General features: G+C 46.4%; 1 protein-coding gene across 1 annotated transcript; it reads right to left on the reverse strand.

Moving 5' to 3' along the window:
* Positions 1-6,490: 6,490 nt before the first annotated feature.
* Atl (atlastin GTPase) lies at positions 6,491-23,983 on the reverse strand. Its single transcript, XM_077673723.1, has 10 exons — positions 23,714-23,983; positions 23,222-23,555; positions 22,946-23,158; positions 22,167-22,385; positions 20,350-20,514; positions 19,534-19,590; positions 19,394-19,465; positions 16,780-16,929; positions 9,673-9,954; positions 6,491-6,726 (listed from the first exon to the last, which is right to left on the reverse strand). Exons 2-10 carry the CDS (start codon positions 23,540-23,542, stop codon positions 6,610-6,612), a joined length of 1,596 nt encoding a protein of 531 aa, XP_077529849.1. The 5' UTR covers positions 23,543-23,555; positions 23,714-23,983; the 3' UTR covers positions 6,491-6,609.
* Between the last annotated feature and the right edge of the window lie 54 nt (positions 23,984-24,037).

A 24,037-nucleotide genomic window follows, 5' to 3' on the forward strand; every position in this document is an offset into this window, starting at 1 on the left:
TCAGACAAGCGCAAGCAGTTAAATAGTGTGGCGCGGTTATGTCTATATAAACCGCTTGCTTTTTAAAGCCTCTGTCGTCCGTTACGCTGTAACGCCATGGGGCTCTACTTCAGTCCTTTATCTCGTTGCGCCGCCCGATTTAGGCAGTCGCTAGACATTGCGAAGGCCAACGAGCTACGACTACAAGACGAGCTCCTAAAGTGCTCTGCACTTACAAATCCCGGCAAGTACCGACTAGCTTGTTTATTTGGCTTTTGGGGGTCAACCTGCTTGTCAAAATACCGGGAATCATGCAATCATGTTAAAACAAACTCCACCCACGCGATACCACACCTCTTTTTTGTGTGGGCTTGAGCACATGCAGCGCTGAATTTTTTCTTCTTGGTGACGGTACCCGTGCTTACCTTTGGGAATATCACGCTTGTTTACGCTGCTCCCAGCTGTCAGCATGTGAAATTACGCATACAGATTAAGGCGAGGAGCCTGTGAACGGTGTAAGTCACGATCTGATGCTTTCCTTTCATTACTTCATCTCCGCGCTCCTGGTTACTCTCCAAGTGAGTAAACCACCTTTTTTCATCAAGCTGTAGGCAATAAAAATGATGTTCAGAGGAGGCGCCTGTGAATGGTATGATTAAGTCACTATCTCATGTTTCCCTACATTGTATAATCTCCGCACTCCAGTTTTCTTTTCACGCGAGTACATCATCTGCGTCCCCAAGCTACACCGAAGTAAAGTGGCTGCTTAATTCTCCAAGCTATAAGCACTCGAAATAACGCCTAACCACTCCAACGAGGCCTGCGTAAACGGCGTAAGTTACAATCTCATGCTTAGAACCTCTTTTTCTTCATCTGTGGGATCCGGTTTTCTTTTCACATGAGTGAATGAACTCGTTTTTTAAGATCCCACCACTTGCTGCAAGTTTTCGCTGCAATTATGAGTCTTTACAGCGGAGCAATTTAAGCTTTTAGTTTCGCCTTGGAAACTATCATCATCGGCGAAGTGGACAGGGGGAAAAAGCTAGGCCAAAAAATTCCCCGCATTTCCCCGAGGGGAAGAATGTGAAAGTGCGAATGCACGAGTTGAATTTGCGCGGTTCGGTAATGTTCGCGAAAGAGACATCACACACACACACACAACTACAAAGAAAGAAAGATGCATTTATTCACAGACACCTATTTGTGTTGTCGTTGTACTTGATTGCTAGAGCGGATCTCAGCTTTGAAATTTCCTGTCAGTACTCCTTTAAGCGGGTGCATTAGCCCTTCTCACGCCCGATTCCTGGCCAATCCGCCACGTGGGTATGTGCCATGTCAGCGGCCAGGCAGCGCGCGCCCATCTCCCCCCGTTGCTAAGGAAGACGAGGAGCGCGCGCACCCGCAGCTGTTGCTATGCGGACTACGGCGGCGGACGATTCAGCCTCGCTTAAGAAGTGCATTCGCACTTAAAAGTGTGAGGTAAGGTTGCGATGAGTCAAGGAGCCAACGAGCAGGTTTTGGCAGTCGCGCCTCAAACGAAAAATGTGGTTAGGGAGGTCCTTTGAATTGAACTCGCGACCTTAACGTCTTGAAGCCAGCTTCCTAATCACCGGGCCACCGCAAAGACCCGAGGGGTATCAGGATAGCAGCGGCGGCGGGCAGTAACATGTGCTGCCATTGGAAAGAACAAAAAGCTGTGTTGGCGTGCAGGCCGCTACATTTACAAAACGAAAGGCCTCATAGGAATTGGCACGAGTGTTAGAGCCAAATCGGTTTATTTTATAGCGGGAAAATAAAAATAACAACTAATTTAGGCGCCAATAGCCTGCAAAAACTCTTTAATCTCGACTTACCAGGGAGCCTCATTGCGAGATGGGAAGGAAAATGCACACGTGTGCTTGGGAGGTTGGAATTGTATCATAAAAAAACCGGAAGAAGTGATAACTTAACCCTAAAATTAGCCACAACAAAAAAGAATGCGCGCCAATCCACTCTCTGAATGTGCTTGGAAAGCAAAGCTGTAAGCGGCACCCACAACGATTACCCATGTGACATCCCTTAAACTCACTCACTTGGCTATACAAACAGTGGAACCAGAGACAATTGAAACGCACTTAACCACACCCTTTAATTACTTCCAAGAGATATTCTTTGGAAATGTCAAATCAATGCATGATTAATGAACGGTGTTTGAGTTGTATTGGGGAATCCCATGAGTGGAAATGTTTTTTATATAAAATTGAACGCAGCTCAAACCCGGCATTAGCCGATCTCACTTTTCCGTCTCTGCCGCCGCCGACAGAGGCGGCAAAATCTGAGAGAGATGGAGGAGGAGGAACAGGTGGAGGAAATACTTTTATTCAGATTTCTGAACAGCCCAGAGGGTGGGCCAGGGGCGTGGTTCCCTCTTCCCTGGCGCCTACATGCATTCCGCGCCGCCTGTGCTCTGTCCACCAGCTGAAGCTGGGTAGGCCGAGAGGGGCTGTGCAGCAGCATCTCCCATGTCTCTTGTTCGGTAGTTGACGGAAAGGGAGGAGGGTGCTCAGGGCGAAAGTCGCACACCCCGATTATGTGGTGGAGTGTTTCCATTTCTGAGCAAAATTTACATTCAGTGTCGCAGCCATTCGGGTGCATTGAGTGAAACGCGTCCGTTGGAATGAGCCGTAGAGTAGTTCCGTGGAAAGTTCAGGGTGCGGTGAGGGTAGGGTCTGTCTCTGAAGGCGATAATGCTGGGTTATGTCTATGAACGTGACAAGCGTGTGACTGTCCTCGTGCAGCTCCATAGCATGAGGGTAAAAGCGCAGGCTTGTTGGTGGGCGTATTGGTTGCCCTCCATGGAAGCGTGAGCAGTCGTCTAGATGAGCTGAATGGAACCGGTTGGGCAGTGCTTATTTAGCACATGCACTGCAGCTTGGGACACCCACCCCGACTGGTAATTCTGCTAGGCTTGTTGGGAATCGGTGACTACCTTCCGAACCCATGGTTGAGCGAGAGCCAAGGCGATGGCTTCCTCTTCTCCTGCCGTCATGCCTTGGATCTTGAGTGAGGCACACGCAAGGAGATTGGTTCTGGTAGTAGCCACGATGATGGCGTACTGCTGCCCTCGATGTTGGGAGGCGCCTGTGTAGATAACTGCATGATCCCCACCTATAGGGTGGTGCTGAGCGCTTGAGCCCTTGATTGTCGGCGACCCTCGTGGTGTGTGAGGTTCATATTTCTAGATAAAGGAGGGAGCTTCTTCTTGTCGCCAAGAGTCCGAGAGTGACATCTTGTGCTGCCCAGCCAATCTAATGAAGGATGCGGCGACTCACTTCAGTTCTGCTCAATCGGAGCTTCTGGTTAGAAAGATGGCCCTCTATCAGCTCTTCCACCGTAGTGGAGCCCCATCCTAAGCAGCAACTCCGTGGACGCACTCATGGGAAGACCAATGGCCCGCTTAACTGCATTTATTATCATTATATCAAGCATCTTTATGTCCTCCTTGCCGAGAAGAAGATAGGGGGTGACGCAAGTGATACTCTAGAGGACGAAAGCTTGAATTAACCTAAGCGTATCTAATTAATCTAATTAACGTATCTAATTAACCTTGAATTAATCTAAGCGTAGAATTAATCTTGCTTGAGGCCTCGCTTCTTGGGGGCAACACGCCTGATCATGTGTATGATTTGATTGCTGCTGTGTTTGAGGCGCTGCAAGGATGCGGCACTCTTGGTGTTGGCCTGGAGATGTAGGCCCAGGATTTTGATGCTTTGGCTTGGAGTGAAGGCCTGGCCATAAAGGAGTATTTGAATCTGTTCCTTGATGTGTCGTTTGGCGTGAGGGCGGACGACAAGGAGCTGTGATGTTTTACGTGAACACTGCAGCCCTAATGGTGGGATACATCGATACGAGTGCTTTGAAGAGAAAGGCACTTACGTACGAGATCGATTACTTTGTGGCCGTTTACACTTTCTGTAATTGTGAGCTTGCTGCCTTCGGTTTTCGTGAGTGACAGTGGCAGCCAATTGTGGAACTCCCACGTTTGTAGTCGTCATTTCATCAATAGCCAATAATATACAGGCTGCCGAATGTTGATTTTGCGTGCGCAGTCACTGGAGTACTATCCAAGGAACGTCATGCCGCAAAAATTGTTTAAATGCGTTAAGTATTAGCCGAGTTATCGCTCATTAAAAGGGGCCACCCATAAGGCCTGGGGCTCTCCTCCTCTAATGGCTCTTCCGAAGCACTGTGGAAGCCACGACGTCATCGACCCGGCGCAAGACCACCGAGAGAAACTGGGCAATCCATCACCCTCCTTGATGTACGTGCAGTCATTGGCTGCGCTAAGCCCTGCGCGCGCTTTTTTTTTTTTTTTAGCACTCGACGCGCATGCTCCGCCCACCAGATTCCGGTTGCACCAGTTGCACGGTGAGCCTGTCGCTGTGGTTCGCTTTCGCGGCGCCGTACTGGGCAACGTCTCGTGCGTCATAAAGGCGCGTCAGAGCCAGAAAGAACTGCGTCAGAGCGCGGCAGTGTGGCGGCAAGGTATGGTTGGTGAGCCAGGAGAGAAAATGGAATCTTTTTTTAAGTGCGAATGCACTTTATAAGCGACCCTGAATTCCGGTGACCGCCGTCCGTCCTATAGCAACAGCTGCGGGTGCGCGCGCTCCTCGTCTTCCTTGGCAACGGGGGGAGATGGGCGCGCACTGCCTGGCCGCTGACATGGCACATACCCACGTGGGGGATTGGCCAGGAATCTCCTCGTCTTCCTTGGCAACGGGGGGAGATGGGCGCGCGCTGCCTGGCCGCTGACATGGCACATACCCACGTGGGGGATTGGCCAGGAATCGGGCGTGAGAAGGGCTAATGCACCCGCTTAAAGGAGTACTGACACGAAATTTCAAAGCTGAGATCCGCTCTAGCAATCAAGTACAACGACAACACAAATAGGTGTCTGTGCATGGCACATACCCACGTGGGGGATTGGCCAGGAATCGGGCGTGAGAAGGGCTAATGCACCCGCTTAAAGGAGTACTGACACGAAATTTCAAAGCTGAGATCCGCTCCAGCAATCAAGTACAACGACAACACAAATAGGTGTCTGTGAATAAATGCATCTTTCTTTCTTTGTAGTTGTGTGTGTGTGTGTGTGATCTCTCTTTCGCGAACATTACCGAACCGCGCAAATTCAACTCATGCATTCGCGCTTTCACATTCTTCCCCTCGGGGAAATGCGGGGAAATTTTTCGTGTTTGTGCGGCCCCTGCTTTACGCGGAGTTGTAATATTTGGTATCTAGGTTGTCGTGAAGGGGTACTCTAGCGACTGCGCGATTGAAATGGCGACCTTCGGAAGCCTACTTAGGGCCCCTTTAAGTATTGTTTGCCGAGTACCCCAAAACATCGTGTATGTAATGCCTCGTGAAAAAACCAAAAATGTGCGACTAGTTGCCTCAAATAGGGTGTATCAGCCAGAGTCCTCTTGCACAGACGCAGTTCCGACATCTTGGAAGAAGTTAGGATTCGGAGAGGAGTGCATGGAAGTGCAAAATAAAACAGCAAGATCATTCAGCCCTCTGTCCATCTACGACGATGGTTGAATGCGAAGCTTTTTTAATACGAAATAGAATGGGAAAGAGTTAAATTCAAAGATGCTGCAACAAGACCAAACTGCCTGCTGGTCGAATTCGAAGCTCAACTAGTCAAAGTTTAAATCCAGAAGGCAACCAAAGAAATCCACACGAGAAAGCTTTGCGATAGGCCATCATCGTCGTTAGATGGAGGTGTGCATAATTTTTCAAGCATAGGTGGCAGCTTGTAAAACTCGCCAGCAGCATTCAGTTGTGAAACTGAGGACAGGTCTTTGGCAACCTCTCGTCTCTCGTCCTTCAGCCACACGGGAATTGTGCTTTTGAAAAACCATTAACCAACCAGCCAGCAACCGTTGCAAGTCTTGTAAAGCACTGCTTTTCCACGACAAGCAATAACATTCTATCATACGGTGTTTATTGTGTAAACGATTCCTGATCACTGTTGTAAGCGTATTTCCGTGAAATTAAACACGTTTCTAGCGTCATTCATCACAATTTCTGTTTTTGGGTAAATCTTAGAAGGAATATTGGTCTTTCGCTTGTGCACAACGCCACTTCGTCATCAACTGCCAAAGGCCAGCGCCACAGCATTCCTGGATCGGCTGCACATACCGGCTTTGTAGGAGCATTTAGCTGTAAATATATTCTTCAATACGTCAAACTGCACGCAGACATGAAAAATTTGAGCGGTGGTGCCATACAACGGCCACCCGGTCCCTATAGAATAAAGAAGTTTGTATGCTTAACCTCACATTATCAGTAATCTTACTGCTACCTGGCAGGTAAGCCACTTTCTGACCTACACACTCGCTGCCAGAAATAAGCACTGCAACCTGTATTCAGGTCAAGTACACAAAACCAGCCCTTCCCAGAGGACACGCCGGTTGAACCCAACAAGCCCAGCCGACAGGCCTGTCGGTTGACCGCCGGCAGACGAGCGATGCACAACGAGGGCCTCTTTTATTCCTCCACAACGGTAGTACAAAGAGAGAGAGAGGGCCCGCAACAAGGCACTTGGGTGGTGTTGAGGTGAGTCTTGGCGTTGGAGTCGGCCTTGGCCATTCAGTTGGCCTTGAGCCGGCCGTTTGGGGGCGCCCGCGTGCCTTCGCCCGCGCCCCCCGTCAGGTGCGGAGGCAGGACCCGGTCCTGCATCACAGTCTTGTACAGCGGCTTGAGCAGCTGAGGGGAAAGAGAGAACAGGCACAGTCCTCGTTCACTTTTATCCCACCCGAGGGAGCCACAGCCTCGCATCTGCAGAGTACCGTATTTTCCGGTGCATAAGTCGCGTTTTGTTTCCTGAAATTTTCTTTGGTGCATCGGCGCAGCTTATGTATGGAATAAATTTGGTATGTGGTGGCCGCACGTGGCCCGCGCTCAAAAAGGTGCCTGTGCGCTGCGTGATGTCAGCATACGTTAAGGGACACAGCTCTGTGGTCTAAATGAATGAATTATAGCGAGTTGGAGGAAGAAGACTTCAATGGTTTTGCCTAAACACAGCCTGTAAGTACATGCCATCTGTGTGTATCAATAAGCCATTTTTGAGAAGTTAGTTCTGTCTAGACTTAGGACGGTAGATGCACGTGTCAAGCACTGCTTACCGGGGGATGTGCTCAGAGGCGGCGGCCACCGTAGCCATGTACTTTCGCCGCACTTTCTAACAAACTGATCCTCTCGGAGTTTACCTGATTAACAAGCGCGTTTTGTACACCGGTGCGTCTTATACACGTTTTTTTTAAAAACTGCTGTTTTGACGGGGGTGCGACTTGTACAAAAGTATGACTTATAGAACGAAAAATACGGTATTTGTACCGTATTCACACACCTTATTGTAACACACATGTAGGTTTATGCAGGAAAATTAAAAAAAAATAATTTGACACCAATTCTACCACGCAGATGTGGAACAAGACACCACGCACCTGGCGGAAGACGTTTTAGTTGACGCATGTAACTGTGGCAGCGAAAATCACTTGTGATTCGCAAACTTCATTAAAACTGATTGATTGATTGATTGTAGGGTTTGACGTGCCGACGCGGCGCAGGTGATGAGGCATGCAGGGCTCCGGATTAATTTTGACCACCTGGGAATCTTTAACATGCGCCGAAGTCTCATACCACAAGCATTTTTGCTTTTCGACTTTCTTAAAACTAAACCGGGGGACACTGAAAGGGTTCACGATTATAGGTGCCTTGGCATTCATAATTTTAGACTTGACATGCTAATCGCAGCAGCAGCAGAAAAATGTGCAACAGCTGACTAAGGTGTGCCCTTTGAGCAATGGGTGTGCCAAAATTTACTCACGTGATGTTGACAGATTGTTTTTGATTGAGTTCGATTTTCAAAGCAGTTTGTGTCTATGGCAATGCTGCTGGCCGCTTTGAAGCTTATTTTCCTCCTGAGCCTGATTGCGATGTGCACACAAATTTAAAGGGACCCTGCAACACTTTTTGAGCAGTGCAAGTAAACCTGCACGACGTTTAGATTACTCTGCCAGGAATACCTGAGCCAAATATTACATGTGCACATGAAGCGGTGAGCGCGCAAATCGCTGTGAAAGACACTGAAAAACCAACTGCGCTCTCTTCAGTTTTCCTCATTATGCAGCCCTGGCATGGCCTAAACAACGTCATTGCAGCCATGGCTGTCCCATTGGCTGTCACTGGTCAACTTTGCGAATTATTTCTCGCATTTCCTGCGACGATCTGCCGTCGTCGGCACTATGTACTAACCTCTTCTATGCGTGAACCTGTACGCACAGTTTTGGCGTTTCTTTTGTGTTTTGAGTGTGCACAGAGTTTGAGTGAACTCAATGTTCCCCTTTCCACGAGACCACTCGACAACAAACGTTTATTGCTTCAAAAACGCCCTACCAGCCTGAGCGCTTGCTTGTGAGCAGGCAGCGATGCCTCCTTTTTTGTGGCACCAGACTGGAAATTGAGCCCTCCACGTTTCGGAGAGAAGGAGAAACTCCCCGGCCTCTGATATATCGAAAGTAGCCGAAGAGAATGCCGCGAGCCGCCACCCTCTCCGGGAGAGAGCGCGCAGCTTTCGTCACGTTGTCCACAGTCGAGTTGAGAGGGAACAATTATGCGCGAATTCTCATTGCGTGTAGTTTCGGTGACAGTGAATGGATTTTCATAATTCTTGCGGTAGGAGATTGCTGAGACAATAGACTTTACCCCAAGAAACATTCCGAGTAGTGGATGGTAAGTGCTGCAGGGCCCCTATAAAGGCTACTCTTAGCAAAAAAAAAGGTGTGCAAATAAGGTAAGCACTCTGACACTTTTCACAGGTTGAATCTGTGGGTGCTAGAAAGCTTTCTATACTGAACAGCAGATGACCAACTTTGTTGTTCATGCCGAACTATCCATGCTGGGAAAGCAAGACATCAAGATTGCGTGCTTCTACATTTTACCCGAAAGTTCGCCCAATTTTTTCTTGATATCCCCTCCCCAGAGTTTTGGTTGGCAGTGCGGCCACTTTTTTGTAGTAGTTTTTCGCACCTGACCCGAAAGTTCGCCCACCCTGTGTTCTTCACTTAATATCTCACTGCTTTAGGTGGGCGTTCTTTCGGAACTGTACGGTAGACCCCTGCTAACGTCCCGGACCCGAGCGCTTCCTCTTTCGTTATGCCCAAGTGTAGTGGATGGTCTTTGGGCTTTGTGTATAACACACATACACTTCCATTGAATGGTAGAACTCCTCAATCACAAGTGTCACGTTGTCAAGACCACCCTTTTCTTCACATACAACCTTCCCTACTATGTGCGGAAGTGGACTAACCTGCCACTGTTTCTTACAAGCAGCTCACTCCGATTCACCCCCATTTGCAACTAATTCTTCCGCCTGCAAAGGAAAGTATGACATCCACCTGAATGCAGCCATACGGCTACAAAGGAAAGCATACAGCTTCCTCAGAAACTTCGCAGTTGAAAAAAAATTCGTCCTGGTCGTGATTTTTCTTCAACTGCGAAGTTTCTGAGGAAGCTGTATAGCTTTCCTTGTCAGGTGGATGTCATACTTTCCTTTGCAGAAACTTACTTCACCTTGGGGATTTCCCCTAATTCTGGTCAATTCTTCCGCCTACGCACCACCCCATTCAAGGACAAAAGGCGTCTACTCACGCTGGCCCAAATGACATTGGCAATGGTGTCGATGTGGGCGCCCACCTCGCGCATGTCACCGCTGTAGCGCACGTAGCCCCACAGGCAGAGGCTGATGAGGGACAAGCCCATGAGCAGGTTGCAGAAGTTGGCGAAGGCGTACAGCCCCACCAGGGCAAAGGCGCCCGACACAAAGTAGAAGGCGAGCACCACCGCAAAGAGCGTGGCCGGCGTGCGCGCCGCCGCAAAGATGTTCTTGCTCTCGTTGTGCTTGGCAAAGTTCTCAAACGTCTGGTCAATCTCCTGCATGTGCAACGAGGGGAAGTGGGGGATTGCGGGAAATTAGTCGCCAAAGAGCACAAGTTGCCAAATCGACACATGCCAAACCTGTAAGCCATGTCAACGGGTGTTATACCGCAGGGTTTAGTCTTTGGGCCTCTTCTTTTTATGCTTACATGTAAACAATTTTCCAACAGTGAATCCACAAGCCGTGTCAACAGGTTTACCTCAGGGTTCCACCTTGGGGCCTTTTCTTTTTACCATTAAATGTAAACAATTTTCCAATAGTTGCAAGACGCGGAAGTACTGGAAGCTGGGGAGTTGGAATGATGTTCACGAGTGAAACTAGCACTGCAAGAAAGACAGAATAAAGAATACACAGAGACAGCGCTTTTTTTAAAGCACTTGGAAACCTTAATGTAGAAGCAAAAATTAACATAACTGAGGGACTGACAACATTTCTAACTTGGTGTACTCGCAGACAGCCACATCTCTACTTTACTTTATAGAAACAAGGTACACAGTCTTTCACTCAACAAGATATTACAGTACGAGTGTTCATATGCAAGTCTCTAGACCGCTAACATTCAACACATCACTTATACTGTGGCACCTGCCTTGAAAAAGGCATGCACTAAAGGAAACGAGTTACAAATACATGCTCAAAGGTCACTACTGGCCATCACCCTGTATCTTGTTAGGACAGGTGAATGCTCTCAACCCTGCATTAAAGATAAGTTATTTCACACCCGCTCCTCTCAATTACTGCACAATCCTACTGGAAAGAGCAGTCCTTGCATAAATTTAGCCCCTAGTTTCGTCTACACACGACAACACTCGGAATTCTGACATTTTCGAGAAGAACTGCTCCAAGCGGATGTTTGTTCCAACTGCTTCATGTACTGCCTGCACACTCCACATATGGCCTAAAACATGCTCAAACAGTCCACACTAGAACACAGTTTAATATCCTGCTTGTGCTGGGCTTGTTTAAATCCCCAATACACTTCATACGTATTGCAACAAAGTGTTAGTTAAATTTGCCCCCAATGTCACAACATTGGGGGTGAATCTGAGGACAATGAGTTCAGGACAAAGAGTTCAGTACCCTGGAAGCCTAATCAGAAACTATGTGCCTAATTACACCAAATGAAGTTCCAGCTTTTCCTTGCTCTTGAGAAGGTACCTTGCTTGGTTTTATAAAACCCTGCCCTTGGTAAAACCCTTGGTTTTACCCTGCCCTTAATATTGTCGATATAGAATGCGCATACCGCGCCAAATTTCCTAGCTGTACATAGTAACAAGACGTATAAAAATACTTGTATAAATGTGCCAATATAAAGTCCCACTCTCATGTACCACCCACTGAGCTGTTGGTAGTAAGCTTTGGTGCCAATGTCACCTTGTCATGTACCGTGTACCACTAGCTCCCAAACGCCAATCTTCCTTTCATGAAGCAATGCTTTGAGTTGTATGAAAATATGTACAATATTAGTATGCATTTCCAAGTGCAATAAAACACATGAATATTGTATGCTGATCTCTGACCTTCACCCACCCTTTGGCCATGGTTCTGAACAAGAGTAAGGTACTCATTTTAACTCAAGTTTTAAAAATATCAAAAGATGAAAAAAAAAAAAAAAAAAAACGAGACAAGAACATTTTCTTCGTTTACAAGACAAATCATTACCAGAATCAAGGTAATGTAACAACTGAGCGATATCCAGGATTCATGCCTAATTCGCCAATGCATTCTAAGCAGAGACATACTGCATTTATTCGAATATAAGGCGAGGTTTTTTTCCAACATTGCTAGCCTCAAAGTCATACCCCGCCTTGTATTTAAAGCTCAGTGTATGAGTGTGTGTGCGTGTATCTATATATAATATATATATATATATATATATATATACATAGTGAATCAGAATAGGAAATGAGGGGCTCGTTGAAAATAAGGCAGAAATAAGGGTTGGCAGTCAAGACAACCTCGGAAAGCAAAGGGGAGGATATGGTGGGTCATTGAAACAGATAAAGAATTTGGAAAGAAAGAAAGTGGAGGAAGAGCTGGCTACTACCCCCAAGCACAGGAAAAAATTACATTGACATAAATACCCCAGAAAGTGGAGGGGGAAAATAGCCCCGCCGGTAGCGTAATGGTTATCGCACCAGACCGGTATTCTGGAGGTCGTGGGTTCGGATCCCACCTGGCGGGCATTTTTTCTCCACTTTCTTTCCAAATTCTTTATCTGTTTCAATGACCCACCATATCCTCCCCTTTGCTTTCCGAGGTTTTCTTGACTGCCAACCCTTATTTCTGCCTTATATATATTTTATATATATATATATATATATGGCGATTTTTCCAAACTGCACCCTCGCCGTATAGTCGTGTTTGCCTTATAATTTATCGAATAAATACGGTACATATTTTTGCAACTTCACATGCCTTCTCTACCTACTTACAGATGGAAATTGGATTCCCCACCCAAAATAACCAACTGTGTGGCTGGTTGGTACTGTCACACAATGAAAAGTAAGCCAACAACATGATACCCCGCATCACCACTGAACCTTTCTGTTCTTTGTCCTTTCACAATCAATCTGCCGACCACTTCTCTTGCACCAACAAGGTAGACGGTATCGTGTGAACGCTACGGCAAAAAAATTAAAAAATCAGCATTTCCAAACTTGCCCGAAAACTACTCCACCACCATAATCCACACCCCGAAAGTGTAGTTTCAATCATCTCGGCATATCTTAGGGTTTCCACCTTGGCTTGTAACTTTTCCCGATCGAACATTCGTGTAGCCTCTCAGGGATACATAGCTAATGTGACTCGGTGTTAACCTCGCAATCGCGTGTAGGGCAGGAACACACCCGACCACCATGCGGTTATTACTCTGGGCTGCCGTGGAGGTAACAAAAGCAAGACAGAATCCTTCATAAATCCATTGAATAACAAAAAAAGGATGATCAGCAGCTGAACATAACGAAATCATTTATGCCTATGCTAGACATGAACCAACAGACATGATGGTAACAAGAGGAAAAACAGTCAGGCAGGCCAGTGTACAAGTTTACCGAGTATAAAAAGAGAGAAAGGCAACATTTTACAACTTGCGTAGAAAAAAAAAAAAAAAAACTGTCATTCTTTTGTGACAATGGCCACTGCATCAAAACACGGCCTTTTTTTTTTTTTTTCAGAACAGTTGTGATTCCATTCTGCCGCACGCCATTGTTTTTCTTTTTTTCTGCTGTTTCAGTTCTCTGTATTCCGTACCTATCAGCGAACTGCTCCCAGCTTTCGCGAAGCACTGTTTGGGTTTAACAGACCTTTGCTCGAAGCCACAGTCCTCCGATGCTGTATGCTCAAATAGCAATACATGCTTTTTTAGCCTTTTACTTTGGAATCTTCTTGCGGTTCTACAAGTCAGAACAAGATATTGAAACATGAGCAGAAATGAAAAGCTTTGTGAATGAAGTTATTTTCCACCCATAAACGCTTAACATAAACGCACAGAGCGTCCCAAAAAGGTACCCATTACTCTGACCTACTGCATGCGCAGAGTGCTGACAACTTATCCGAGTCAAGCAATGAAAACTAAGAAAGTTACGTTCCTACATGACATTGTGAAAATGGCATCGCAAGCTGATGATCAGTATTTCCGAAACATTGCCGTACTATTTCATAAGCATACAGACTCGCATAGGACTTTCGTGCAAGAGAATTTTGTGGTGTCGAGGTACCCACTCTCAACACTGCCTACAAATTTAGTCAAAAAAAAAAAAAAACCCGCACATATTTTTGCTTTTTTACCTAACTTTGGAACTGCACAATCCACCAACGCTCACATCTATTCCCAAAGCCTAAAAAGTTTCCACTGCACTGCCCATAACTATACAACTAAAAAAATAATAAAAAAGAAAGGCTAACCAAAGTTTTGTGCTAAATTCTCTTCATTAGGAAATCACACTTGACAAATAATGTTCTTAGTTATCAAACTCACTTCTGAGAAATTTTGGTCCAGTATCCATATCAGCCATATAGCTAAAAAAAAAAAAAAAAAAGGAAGACCTTGATCGCCATAAAATGAAGCCCTCCCACATGGCGAGCAAATGAGATGCAGTCAACCAACAACTGCTAAATATGCCACTTTTATTGCTACTGTATGAACACACTAATGTATTCACCCCACTGAAACTAGTCTTCGCGGTTAAGCATGTTGCAATACACATGTATTGTGCTCTGGAAAGGCCAATTCGCGAAGGGTTTCAAGGATCGAAGTGACAACAGAGAAATAAACATCAAAGAACAATTGACTGCAATGGCATATCTGAACCACTGCGATAAATAACAAGGGGATGTGACGATAGCCTTTGACATGACAAGCTCGCAACACAAATGGTTAATTTTGAAGAGACAGACATGCGAGCCTGATTTCAATGCATTAGTGACAACAGGGAAATAAACAAAGAACAATTAGAACAAAGAACAATCAAAGAACAAGTAGACATGACGGTGGCCTTTGACATGACAAGCTCGCAACACAAATGGTTAATTTTGAAGAGACAGACACGCGAGCCTGATTTCAATGCACCCGCGAACTGCTACTACAAGAAAAAAAAAAAAAAACAAAAAAAAAAACCATACCCGTCTAACACACAGCCACGTTTTGCAACCACCTGTTTCACCCCCGCAGAACATCCCAGCTGTGGATTTGTGACTGCACAATAGACAGAGCGGCAGACACATAGCGCTGCGTTCTTTCGCGGCAGAGAATACAATGCGTACTCCATATTCCTCGTGCCAGCCTCGTGATAGTCGCGGTTCCCAGGGGTTATCTCTGCTGCTGTGGCCACTCATTTGCACAGCTATCAGCGCCCTATCAGCGATGCGACGACTCGCGTTTGGCGGGGGTACCCGCCGCCAGAAAGTGAAACGCAATCAACCGGGACTGTCGACACAATCTGCGTGTCAGCTGTTGCCGCTCTTCTTTTCATTTTTCTTTGAATTTTTGAAGGGCGCCTTCAATTCAAAGATTTTATTTTTTAAACATCTGGATTACTGTCATGAAAAGCATCCTGATATTAAATACGAGGTCGAGAATTAGTTTTCAATATTCACGTCAACATTTTTTATAGAAGCTACCGACAAGTTTTGACATAAAACTGCTGAATTTGAATTTTTATGCGGCCTGTCTGTAGACGAAATAAAGAGAGCCTTAAGGGTTCCTTCACGTTTCTAGATCTCTTATTTCAGTGGTTACGTATTTTCAATAGTTGAAGAAAAGAAAAGAAAGATTTAATTACAGATCCTATTTCCTCACAGAGAGAGAGAGAGAGCGAGAGAGAGAGAGAGAGAGAGAGAGAGAGAGAGAGAGAGAGAGAGAGAGAGAGAGAGAGAGAGAGAGAGAGAGAGAGAAGAAACTACATGTCAGCAAAGTGGCCCTGGAAACGCAAAGTTTTTTGAAAAAAAAAATTAGCCAACAAATTTCAGCACATATTTTTTACACTTCACCTAAACACGCAGAAGCACACGAAAAAATTACTCACAACAACAGAAGCGACAATTCATTCTTTTTTTAAGAACCGTGCACCAGTCAAGGAAAAATTATTTTAACTTATGGATGGTGGATCCCAAGTGAAAATCTGTATTAAAATTTCCAGATAAACGCTACGAATTTCAAGTTTCAAAAACTGACTTCAAAACAAGGTTCAAAAACTAGAACTAATTTTACAGCTCATTAAATTCTGGTGTTTGAAATGGCACCCAATTCAAAATGGTTCTTTGCCACTGGTGCTCCCAAAGTTTAATGGGGGGACACTGCTCTTAAAACAGCTTCCTCTAATTGTTAAGTAAACTCTGTGAAACTGGTCAGACTTGCTGTCTCTTCTCCACTGATTTCAAATATGTCATCATTTTTTTAGTCCGTCGATTAGTTCCCGAGATAACTAGAGATAATTAGCCATTTTTGGAGGAACAGTAGACAAAACAGTGTTAGCCATAAAAATGCAATGTTCATATTTTTCAATACTATGAATCCTGGTGAGTGCAATAAGAGAATCGGTTATTTTATGCACCGCTTGGAACTAATTTTACAGCTCATTAAACTTTGGTTTTTGAAATGGGCATTCGAAATGGTTCCTTGCCACTGGTGCCACCAAAGTTTAATGAGAATTAGTTCCAGGCGGTGCATAAAAAAACCGATTCTCTTATTGCACTCACCAGGATTCATAGTATTGAAAAATATGAACATTACATTTTTATGGCTAACACTGTTTTGTCTACTGTTCCTCCAAAAATGACTATCTCTAATTATCTTGGTAACTAATTGACCGACTGAAAAAAATAATGACATACAGTAAAACCTCGTTACAAGAGACACTCAAGGGAGCCAAAAAACGTGTCTCTTGTAACCAAGGTCTCTTGTATGCAATGTTGCTCACATGGCGGACATAGGAAAACCAACCAAACTGCTTTCATTCAAATGTCTCTTATAACCAAGTGTCTCTTGTAACAGTGTCTCTTGTAACGAGGTTTTACTGTATTTGAAATCAGTGGGAAAAAAGCAGCAAGACTGACAAGTTGCACAGAGTTGACATAACAATTAAAGGAAGGTGCTTTGACAGCAGTGTCCCCCCTTAACTGCGCCATAATCTTGAACACACAAGCCGTTTCTGCTTTTCACCTCCATTTCAGAAACAGCCACTGTGATCAGGAATCGAACCCACGTAATTGGGCTCAGCAGCACGCCTTAGCCACTGAGCCACTGCTGCGGGTAAGAGGACATCCAAGAAAGCCCGGAGGTCATAGTTCTTATAATAGGCAGGGAGCTCTCGAAAACATACCTGAGTGAGCCTGTCGAGGTACTGCTGAGAGAACTCCTCCCCACCCATCTTGCGCGTGGCGGAAAACATCTCCCTGGCCGACTCGCGCAGCCGCAAGTGATGACCTTCGAGCATCTGGGGGCTGAGGTAGGGCTGGTCTCCACCGCACAGCTGAGACAGAAAGGGTGTCACGTGAGAAACAACCCCGACGCTGCATCTGACCACAGAGAGGCAAGCAAGGAGCACACCTGACGAGGGTGTCATGTGAGCCACAACCCAAACGCATCCAACAACAGGTAGCGTTGGTCTCCAGAGTACACGAGCAACATAAAGAACATGTGGAGGGGGTGTCACGTGAGCAACACCTGCCAACGCATACAACTGCACAGCGGCCGACGATGGGTTTCCACAGGGAGCAACCACTGAGCGGATAAAATGACAATCGGACACCTGTGGCATAACTGTACCGAGTAATTCAGTGAAATATTAGCTAGTTGCTACGAGGTTTCTTTTTCTTATAAACTTGGGCATTTGTTCGTAGTCTGCGAATCGGTATTATAAAAATTATTTTAGCTTTGGCCTGTATGGGGCGGCCTTTAGAACTTATGACGCACGTCTAAAATAAAGCTTTTTAAATTAAATTAGAAAAAAAAAGACATTAAGCCCCAGAAAAAACATTTAACTGGAATTAGATACAGTAGCCGACCGTTTTTTTTTTTGGACTCCGAGAATTCGGACTTGCTGCATATTCCGGACTTTCCCGAGGAACCGCCATTTGTACCATAGGAGTAATGGCTCACGGATTTTTCGGACTGTTCTTTTATTTGGACTATTTCTCGCTCTCCTCTAGGTCCAAAAAATCGGTTGGCTACTGCATTTTGCCACGTTCCTTAAGACGAGACTTTTGAAGTCTGAAGTCTGAGATCTCCTTCCTACGAGATACCTGTGCACCTGATTTTCCCAGAAACCGGATGATACATAACAAAGATAGAACTTACAACAACCAACTCTTACCCGTAAGCCTCCTCAAACATGGTACCTCACATCGGAGCTAAAACTTGGCCATCCCACCAAACCTCGCCTGGTCTGGGGAACCCTGTCAAATACCCATTTGCGAAAAGGTTGACATCAAAGTCATCATCATCATCATCATCTATGCGACACAAGGGAGAAATGAAGCAGGTTTGGCGCAAGGTAACATGGGGAAAAAAAACGCAATGCCTTTTTGCAGGCGCAATTTCATAACCTGAAAGCACGAAAATAGATGAGTATACAAAAAAAAAAAAAAAATGAACACCGAGAATAGAAGTAGAATATAAGAGCACTGACGTTCAAGAAAGGAGGGTGATAACCAGTTAAGGGTATACAAACGGCAATGAAAAAGAATGTATCAGCAGAGCTGCGACAGAAAAAAATTAAAGCCGTTCCACTCAATGAGAAAGCTGTCGGAAGTGCAGAGTAGTGATTCACCATAATGGGCTGTGGTGCCGTTATCCGCTTAGTGCTACCACCCAATGCAATTCAAATTTCCCGCCTTCGCAGTGCTCGCGTGCCCCCTGCCTGAAACTGCGCCAGCGGGAGTTGCGTTCTTTTTGTGCTTGCTTTTCCTCCCCTGTGTGCCGGCGTTGCACTGCCACTTTTTTTTTTTGCTTACTATTGTAAAAACCAACCCAACGACCGTTCCTAACTAAACAAACACGGGCGCTGCTGGTTAATTACTTATTATTTTGCCTCAAATGTACCTGCAGTTTTCTTTGCGCTAAACAGGGAGATGTGTGCCAAGTGCGAGCAGTTCACGCTTTTTGAACGCTTATGACTATGTAAACGGCTTGGCTTTCAAAGCCTCTGGGTAACGCCGCGATGACAGCCGCTACGATGAAACGCCGTGTGGCTCTACTTGGGTCCAGCGAGCGAGCTACAACGACAAGGCGAGCCCCCAAAAGTGCTCTGCACTTAAAATTAGCCTCAAGCACCGAGTGTCAGCATTTCTTTTTTTAATCTACAGGTGTTGGCTCTTATCTAACGCTGCTAATCTGTCACAGGTCTCGGCAAGCCGGCTCTTATCTAACGCTGCTAATCTGTCACAGGTCTCGGCAAGCCGCACAACAAGAATGTACGTTCACTTCCCAGTAGATAAATAAACACTCCAAAACTCGGCTTTTCAGGGTTGCTGGAATGTGTTTTCACACCCCAAACACATAGGACAAAAGACTGCTTTGTGCAAGGCGTTGCTTTTGAAGCCTAAACTCGGAACTTAACGATCCAGGGGGAACGCCTGTGCTGATGGGCATATAGAAGCAGAAAGCCAAGGGTAATTTAGACTACCTGTGGCACTTTAATTTTCATGCAATGCCAATCACACAGGCAATTACACGACGACGAGATTTAAATGAGCAACTTTGTAAGTAGCCAAAGCCCCGGAACGATTCTGTCACATTGGCACCATAACGGGTACCAGATTATTGTGCCTCAATCGCTACCAAAATTAGGACAAGACAGACAACTGTAACCATGCTCCTGCCTCCCCTCCCCGAGTCGTTGAATAGCATAAGCACATAGAAACCACTCTGACAATGCATTCCTGAATTAAAGTTAATTAAAAATGCTTAATTAACCAAAATAAACGAGCACTGACCTGCTCCATGCTGCTTGTGTACTTGTCCTTGGCGGTGGCCACGGCAGCCAGGTTGTTCGCTTCTGCAGTTGCCTGGAAAAGTTTGAAGACCAAGTTAAGCCTTGCGCAAACACCCCGCTGACAGAAATGCAGTCACCAACCTCAAGCATGGACTTGGGTTCCGGAAGCTCGTCCCCCTTGAATATATTCACGTAGACCTGCGGAAGACATCGAGGCATTGAAAACGCCGCATTCTTTTGAAACTGCTTTGAAATCCTGACTCATCCATTCGAATGCTCAACTTTCGGTACTATTTACTGCATTGACCAAGTTACGAACAGCATTGGCAGTAAAAATTATTCAAGTAATGCCCTCTGCCTTTTCCTCATTTTTACATCAAAGCAAAATTGTTCGTACGCTCTATTTTGCATATAGTAGTAACTGATACTCATTGTTTCATAGTTAATTTTTGTAGATATTTTTTCTCCAGCACTTTTATTATCTTTATATTTACATTCATTCCCATTTTATGAAAGTCAACATCTACACTAGTGTTGCTAATAAATAAGTGATTGTCAACGGGTTTATGATAAAAACTTAGTACTCAAATTTTCTACTGGATTGCTGCACATTATTAATTTATGCACACTCCAGCCCGCTTATAACAAAACATTGGGAAGCGGAAATTTATATGTTTTTCGCTATATCTGGACATAAAATACACGTATACAAATAATAACGGAAAACGAAGATTTGTTCGTTATAGCCAGGATTTCGTTAAAACCGGGTTCGGTATAAGTGGGCTAAACTGTATATCTATTTTTATAGGGGATCCCATTCCGGTCTGTGACTTAACACCTCTTCTGTGTATCCCAACCATGTACTGAACCTTCTGTTTTCTTTCATCTTTTCCTTTGACTTGAACACAGCTCGGTGTGAGTCTTGCTTGCAAGATATGCGTGAGGGACGACTTTTACCTGGAAATACGCTAACAGCTCCTGGCAAGAGATCTTCTGGCCATTAATTTCCTTAACCAGTAGATTGTCCGGTGCCAGTAGGGACGGGACGAGGTCTTGAAGCTGCTTCTTGAAGTCGTCTTCAATGTCTGAGAGGCGGCCGTCAAACGACGGTGCGGTAGCCACCTGTGTAAAGCATAGCGTCACCATGACAACAAATGCAGGCCAGCGAAGTACAGTCGCACTCAATATTACGTGGAACGCTCATTAGCTTTCACATGTTATAATCCTCAAAGTGATGATGCAATGGGAGGTTATATACACCTAATGCCCACTTATCTTTGAGGCCAATTCTAAACGTAGCATGTATAAAGGTGCAAGAATTAACGAATACTGTAGGCAATTACGAGTGTGACAACACTTAATGCAGTGGCTTAGACAAGCCGGTACACTGAGGCAAAGCCAACAAAAGGGGAGAATAGGGGTAACACTGCCCCAAATTAATCTCATTTACAGCAAGTAACGTGTTTGTAGGGCATTCTAAACTGTCGAAATATCGCACACTAAGCTATTCCTGGGCTATAAGGCACACCATAGTGAAAGGATAGGGACTCTTGACTGCCTGGGGATCTATTACATGCAACAAAATCTCAACACAGGCATTTTTCACCCCAATTAGAAAAACTGCTACGTTTGTGCAAAATTCAGCGACTGTGTTGGCCGCATTCAGCAGAAATGCTAACCTGAAGAGAAGAAAAATTAATCTGGCATTTTATTCTCAATGACACCACGGGGAGAAGACCAGCTCCCGAGAAGCAGCTGAAGACTGCCCACGTGGCCGGTAACTTAGCATCGTTGAAAACGGGTGGTGTTATCAGACCGCAAACAAAACACTTACTTCCCTGCACACGCCACAAACAGTCAGATGTCCAAGGTAATTTATCTTGCGCACTTAAACTATGTTACTGTTTCAGTTGTTACAGTTGGATTTATAACAGCAAGACACACTGCCACCAGTGCCACTAAGGTGCCCAAGTGCACTAGGCCTAGTTGCCACATGAACACCACATTGCCATTCATTTTAGTGACATCTGTAAACAACCCTTCCTTGTGAGATTTTGACCACACTTGTCTACCCAATTAAATAAACCACAAAATAATAGTCTCTCCTGTCACTGAACTTGATATGCAGACCTCTTGCATGTGGTGCAACATTTGCCATCCATTGTGCTACACAACGCAGACACCATAACTACACCATCAATTGAATTGAAGCCTGCACATTTGATGGCAATGTCAGGAGAAGCACTTCCAGACGGTTAGAGGTGTTAAATCAGGAGAGAGTTACTAAATGCCCCTTGAAACAATGGGCGTGGTTCCTATGCCCGACAAGTGCCACACAATACCCCGCAATGCAGTTGTGCATGTTAAGAACAACACTTTGAAGAAGAAAGACAAGTACGCCGACCACAAGTTAGTCGAGTTTAAAAGAAATTAACGTTTCGGCTCCCACACGGAAGCCTTGGTCCTTGTCTTTCTTCTTCAAAATGCATCCCGACCAGACGGGCTTACGTCACTTCCTTGACTTCTAGGAACAACACTGCGCCATAGAACATCCCTTACCTACAACAGCTGCCAGCTTTTAATATAACGGGGAAATCCCTACATTCATTATACTCCACTGATGACAAGCCATGAGAGATAATCAGTCAATACACCAAAATCCATCCCTGCAAGCTGATGCAACTGTCCGTCAAACCACGTTTCGCTACGTCCGATAGTTTCGTCTCCCATCTGCGTTCGTTCACTGCGCGGTCGTAGAACGTCGGGAGGCGCACCTTGAGACCCGGGTGTGGCATGAGGAAGCAGCCGATCTCCGTGAAGCAGGAGCGGATATGCCTCCTCAGCTGCTGCAATTCCTGGTGCTGCCTCTCCGAGATCTGCAGCCGCCTCTCCAAGATGCTCCGGCCGCCCTCTGCGCCGTACACCGCGTCGTACGGGTAGCTCCAGTCCCGCACCAGGAACAGGAGCTTCTGGAACGGCTTCTCACTCATGTCCTGGAGGCCAGCAAAGAGGAACAGCGGTGATCATCATCATCAACAACAACACCCTATTGAGGTCAACTGCAGGACAAAGGCCTCTCCCATTGACCTCCAACCGCTTCCATCCTGTGATGCCCGATTTCCTTCTTTGCCTCCAAATTTTGTTACTTCATCGCTTCATCGAGTTATTGGCCTCCCCCTTCATCTAGACCCAACTCTCGGCATCCATTCTGTTACCCTAATTGTCCACCGTTTGTCAGTTCATTTCACTACATGGCCAGCCCAGGTCCATTTATTTTTCTTACTTTGAACTATGATACTTCTGCTTGATTTTTTTGGTCCCTGATCCAGGTAGCTCGTTTCCTGTCCCTGAGTGCTACTCTTAACATTACTCGTTCCACCGCCCGTTGAGCCGACCGAAGTTTGTTTTCCAGTTGTTTAGTAAGGTGCCAAGTTCCCGCTCCATACGTCATCACCGGCAGAACGCAATGGTTGTATACTATTCTTTTTCGCTTTTGACCGAAGTGCACGGTTGGGGACTGCCAAACCGCTCCCCACTGTCCCCCGTTGCACACCTGCTGCGCCAGCCTGCCGTACTCGGTGAAGAGCTGTAGGTGCTGGAGGTCGTCCTCTTGGATGTTCTGTGAGAGGTTGTACACCTGCACCGAACTCGTCATGGTGCTAAGGGCGAAGATGGTGGCGCAGTCTTTCACCGTAGACTCGCAGTCAAACGCCCCCTGCGTGTCCATGAACAGCACGGCCAGCTGCTGACCCTCACTCGTGGTCACCTGCGAAGGAGGTCCGGCGTCAACCAAAGACAGGAACAAACGCGCCATCGCAGCAGCGCTCACCAAGAAGACTTCATCCCAGAGCAGGATGCCCGTCGTGTCACGCTCGCAGCCGCCGCGCCAGGAGAACCCTCCCAGCGGAGCGTTCGGGTCGCCCAGCCAGTCGGCCTGGCAGCCGCTGCGCATGTAGCGCAGGAAAAAGTCCAGGAGAAAGGACTTGCCCTTGCGGAATGCCCCCGCCACCGAGACCACCACGACGGGCTTGTCTTTCACGTGGTCGGCCAGCAGGATGCGGCTCAGCGACTCCTCGTCCAGCTCGAAGCTGTGGTCATCCTTGGTGCGCAAAATCTGCACCGGCCGCGCCGTCTCCACCCGCTCGACCATCGCGACGCCGTCCCTGCAACAACAAACCGCGTCGAGTGCGCGCGCCCGAGTCGTGACTAGTGCAAACGAGCGCGACTGCGCGCAGATCGGGTTGGTCGCAGTAGCGCGGCTAATCGAGTCCCCCGCGAGGGCAGCAGAACAGGAAAGGCTGGCCGCGGGGGTGAAACTTACGTCCTTGTCCCGTACTCCTCCACGGCTGAAATTGCGCTCAGGGGCTCATCACCTGAGCTCAGGTGAGCTGGCTGCCGATGACATCTGCGCACCCCGAAATCGAGCCCCGTCGTCCTGCTAACCGGACGGACAAGCTACTCCTCCCTGCCACGAAGCCAAGACGCAGATACCGCCCGTACCTACACAACACTACCTGCTTGCGAGACGTCTACTTTCCTCCTCCAACAGAACAGCTTGACGGTCCCCCGACTCTTGTACGGCTTGCACAAGACACGTTACCAGCTCGGAACCATCGGAACCTCGAAGCTGGCGCTACTGTTCCAC

Source organism: Haemaphysalis longicornis, unplaced genomic scaffold (assembly GCF_048455015.1).
Source record: "Haemaphysalis longicornis isolate Haplotype H1 unplaced genomic scaffold, Haemaphysalis longicornis Haplotype H1 scaffold_6, whole genome shotgun sequence".
Classification (NCBI taxonomy): domain Eukaryota; kingdom Metazoa; phylum Arthropoda; class Arachnida; order Ixodida; family Ixodidae; genus Haemaphysalis; species Haemaphysalis longicornis.

Coding starts and splice junctions, on each gene's coding strand:
- Atl (XM_077673723.1), bottom strand. CDS start 23,542: ATGGTCGAGCGGGTGGAGACGGCGCGGCCGGTGCAGATTTTGCGCACC. Junction 19,591..20,349: donor AGCTGTTAGCGTATTTCCAG/GTAAAAGTCGTC, acceptor TGTCTTCCGCAG/GTCTACGTGAATATATTCAA. Junction 9,955..16,779: donor ACCTCGACAGGCTCACTCAG/GTATGTTTTCGA, acceptor TTGCACATGCAG/GAGATTGACCAGACGTTTGA.